Raw genomic sequence first — 3,703 nt, 5'->3', positions numbered from 1 at the left:
GTGTTGGCTTCTTGTGTTTTCACCTGCTTTAAGGCTGTGAGCAAAACACTGTGGGATAGGACTTTTGTTTAAAATTTATCACTAAGTTGGTTTCGCTTCCCAGTTTGTATGAATAAACACATTTTTGAAGGGGGTTTTGAAATCTATTTTAGAAACATATTTGCATTTAATTAAAAATACCACGAAGACATTGCTAACCATGGTGGGCACACCTTGGGATGGGGGAGGGCACACCTAGGGGACAGGGAGTCTAGTGTTGATGACCATGGGTTTCATCACTGCAGGCTGTTTAGGGGAAAATCCCTTCACTTTTTTTGCTGTAAACTGAAAGTCACAATAATGTCATCAACAAGAAACCATTGATCAGATAGTATTTTGAAGAGCTTAACCCATTCACTGAATTATTCCATTTATGTTTATTGAATAACTAGTAAGTGCCCATAGACTGTGCTGGCAGCTGGAAGAGAGGAGTGAATAAAGCATGATTCTAGCTTTATGGAGTATTATTGAAATCAGAGCTCCCTTCAGCTTAGGAGCAGGGAAGGAAGTATGAGATATTGAGGTGACCGTCATACTATTCCTTTTAGGAATCTTGGCATACCGTGGAGAGAGACAGGAAACAGGTTTATAGCTCTATTGAGAAAACTTCTGAGATCATATGATAGGACTTGACCAAACCATATTGAGGAGCCCTGTTCTAAATAGTCTCAAGCATTAAAGGTGGGGAAAAAAAGGAAGTTGACCAATATTTGTCTTAAAATGTTTGAGGCGTATCTGGCTTTAGAATATAAAAGGTAATAACTGAGATGCAGCCTGGTAGAATCTCCTCTGGGCTGGAAGCAGGGAACCTTACGTTTTATGTTTTCAGTTGTCACCCTGCCACCGGTTAGTACAAGGCTTTGGATAGGTCCTTAAAATTTTCTGGATCTCAGTTCCTTCATTGGACAAATGAGAAAATTTAATTGGGTCAGGATTTCTTTTGATAGTGAGTAATAATAACAGTATATAAGATGCTTTAGGTAGTATATTGGTGAGCCTTTTTTATAGTTATTTGTTATCGTATATTACCAAAAATGTAAATAGTGCTTCCAGCGCCTGCTTTCACAGATATTTTTGCTTAGCATAAGGCTAAGTTTATTAAAGGAGAAAAAGTGTTGATTTAAAGAATGATATCAAATAAATCATAGTACAGGACATAATTGGTTATCACAAACATTTTTCAGTTTGTGTGCCACTGACTAAGGGCAGGAAACATTTGAATACATGCCCTTTTAAGTTCCTTCCACTTCTATCTCTGTGTAATTATTTTTCTTCTTCATATTTAAGCACTATGGTGTCCTAGTGGAAAGTTTTTACCGAAAATAGTGTTGTGGTATCCAGAATAAACTGTTAGTTTTCCTAACTTGATCAGTAATTGAGATCCTTTTGAATGGTCTTTCATATATAGTTAGCTCTTTATGTGAGTCACCTAGTCCACTGCTGCTATAAACATAATTTTGTTTTGCTTTGTTTTGTTTTGTTTTTGATGTGTTTCAGATCAGAGTGCTGACAGAAAGAATGTTCAAACATCTTCGGAAATGGTTCGTCACTCACTTCTTTGGGCATTCTCGACAAAGAGCGAGGCTGGTCTCCAAAGATGGAAGGTGCAACATCGAGTTTGGCAACGTTGAGGCACAGTCGAGGTTCATATTCTTTGTGGACATCTGGACGACTGTGCTTGACCTCAAATGGAGATACAAAATGACCATCTTCATTACAGCCTTCTTGGGGAGTTGGTTCCTCTTTGGTCTTCTGTGGTATGCGGTAGCCTACATTCACAAAGATCTCCCTGAGTTCCATCCTTCTGTCAACCACACCCCCTGTGTGGAGAACATTAATGGCTTGACCTCAGCTTTTCTGTTTTCTCTGGAAACACAAGTGACCATTGGATATGGATTCAGGTGTGTGACAGAACAATGTGGCACTGCCATTTTTCTCCTTATCTTCCAGTCTATACTTGGAGTCATCATCAATTCTTTCATGTGTGGTGCCATTTTAGCCAAGATCTCCAGACCCAAAAAACGTGCCAAGACCATTACATTCAGCAAGAATGCGGTGATCAGTAAGCGGGGTGGGAAGCTCTGCCTCCTAATCCGAGTGGCTAATCTTAGGAAGAGCCTCCTTATTGGGAGTCACATATATGGAAAGCTTCTGAAGACCACCGTCACTCCTGAAGGAGAGACCATTATTCTGGACCAGATCAACATCAATTTTGTAGTTGACGCAGGGAACGAAAATTTATTCTTCATCTCCCCACTGACAATTTACCATGTCATTGATCCAAACAGCCCCTTCTTCCACATGGCAGCAGAAACCCTTCCCCAGCAAGACTTTGAATTAGTGGTGTTTTTAGATGGCACAGTGGAATCAACTAGTGCTACCTGCCAAGTCCGGACATCCTACGTCCCAGAAGAGGTGCTCTGGGGCTACCGCTTTGCTCCCATAGTATCCAAGACAAAAGAAGGGAAATACCGAGTGGATTTCCATAACTTTAGCAAGACAGTGGAAGTGGAGACCCCTCACTGTGCCATGTGCCTTTATAATGAGAAAGATACTAGAGCCAGGATGAAGAGAGGCTATGACAATCCCAACTTCGTCTTATCAGAAGTTAATGAAACAGATGACACCAAAATGTGACAGTGGCTTTTCAACAGGAGTAATGGAAAGTCTTGAAGATACCCGGTGACTAGAAGTATGACGAAGTGATCAAAAATTTGAGGGTATGAAATTAAGACAAGAGCCTTCAACGTCTACCAGCACCATGCCCCTGAACTCCATAGCCATGATCTTGCAAGACACATAGCTCTACAAGGCACCTGCATTAGAACATGCAATATATTTCTAGAAAACTGCAATATGGAAGCCATAGGAATTCACTTGGAATCTTGAATATGATTATTTGAAATCATGCAATGTTGATAGAAACGGACAAAATCATCGACAGTTTCATGGACAGGACAAAAAAGATCTTAAAATTCTCTTTGAAGAAGTTATGAGCTTTAGATAGGATCAGAATTCTTATTTAGATTCTACTGATAAAAAATAAGCCACCTTTAACATTGGCTTTTGTCAAAGAAAGAAAAAAAAAAAAACAGTCTCCTGAGGATGGAGAGAATGAACTAATCGAAGATGGCAAGAAAAGACTGATATTCAAAGAACAACTGAGGCTCTGAGCTTCTCCAGCCCTGGTTGTTGGAGCTTTGGTCCTAGTCTGGGTCATGCTGTGTTTACTGAAGATCAAGGGGAGGCTGAGTCCACGGACTCTCCATCTCTATGTATCCAACGTGGGGAGGAGCGCTGAGCTCCATCTACTTTCTGGCCCCGCCAGACACTGCAGCCCAAGTTCGGTTTGGGCCCAAACGATCTCATGTGGTACGTTTAGACAGAGGCTAAATCACCACTCTAGAATCTCAATGAACACCTTCCTGCAAGGAAGAATGCTTGATTTGAAAATGGTGATGTTATTTCTTCCAGTTTGTGTTAGGTGGGGTAAGGGACTATGAATTGGGGTAAAAGAGTATTTCCTGATCTTCCAAGAAGGCAGTGAAGAGTTTGAAGGAGCAGCGTCAGGGTAGAAGGGACAGTACCGCCAATGCTTCTGAGAAAAAGAAAAAAGTATCTTGTGTTCTTCTGCCTCGAGTTTGTACTGAAATGCTGTTTCTAA

The 3,703-nt window shown here is 40.8% G+C and overlaps 1 protein-coding gene across 1 annotated transcript; it reads left to right on the top strand.

Annotated features, from left to right (window-relative positions):
* Positions 1–1,542: 1,542 nt before the first annotated feature.
* On the top strand, positions 1,543–2,992 carry KCNJ1 (potassium inwardly rectifying channel subfamily J member 1). The gene has a single exon (XM_042906264.1). It carries the CDS (start codon positions 1,558–1,560, stop codon positions 2,674–2,676), a length of 1,119 nt encoding a protein of 372 aa, XP_042762198.1. The 5' UTR covers positions 1,543–1,557; the 3' UTR covers positions 2,677–2,992.
* The last annotated feature ends 711 nt before the right edge of the window (positions 2,993–3,703 follow it).

This window comes from Panthera leo, chromosome D1 (genome assembly GCF_018350215.1).
Source record: "Panthera leo isolate Ple1 chromosome D1, P.leo_Ple1_pat1.1, whole genome shotgun sequence".
NCBI lineage: Eukaryota > Metazoa > Chordata > Mammalia > Carnivora > Felidae > Panthera > Panthera leo.
This window is presented reverse-complemented; position numbering and strand designations above follow the sequence as displayed.

Coding starts and splice junctions, on each gene's coding strand:
- KCNJ1 (XM_042906264.1), top strand. CDS start 1,558: ATGTTCAAACATCTTCGGAAATGGTTCGTCACTCACTTCTTTGGGCAT.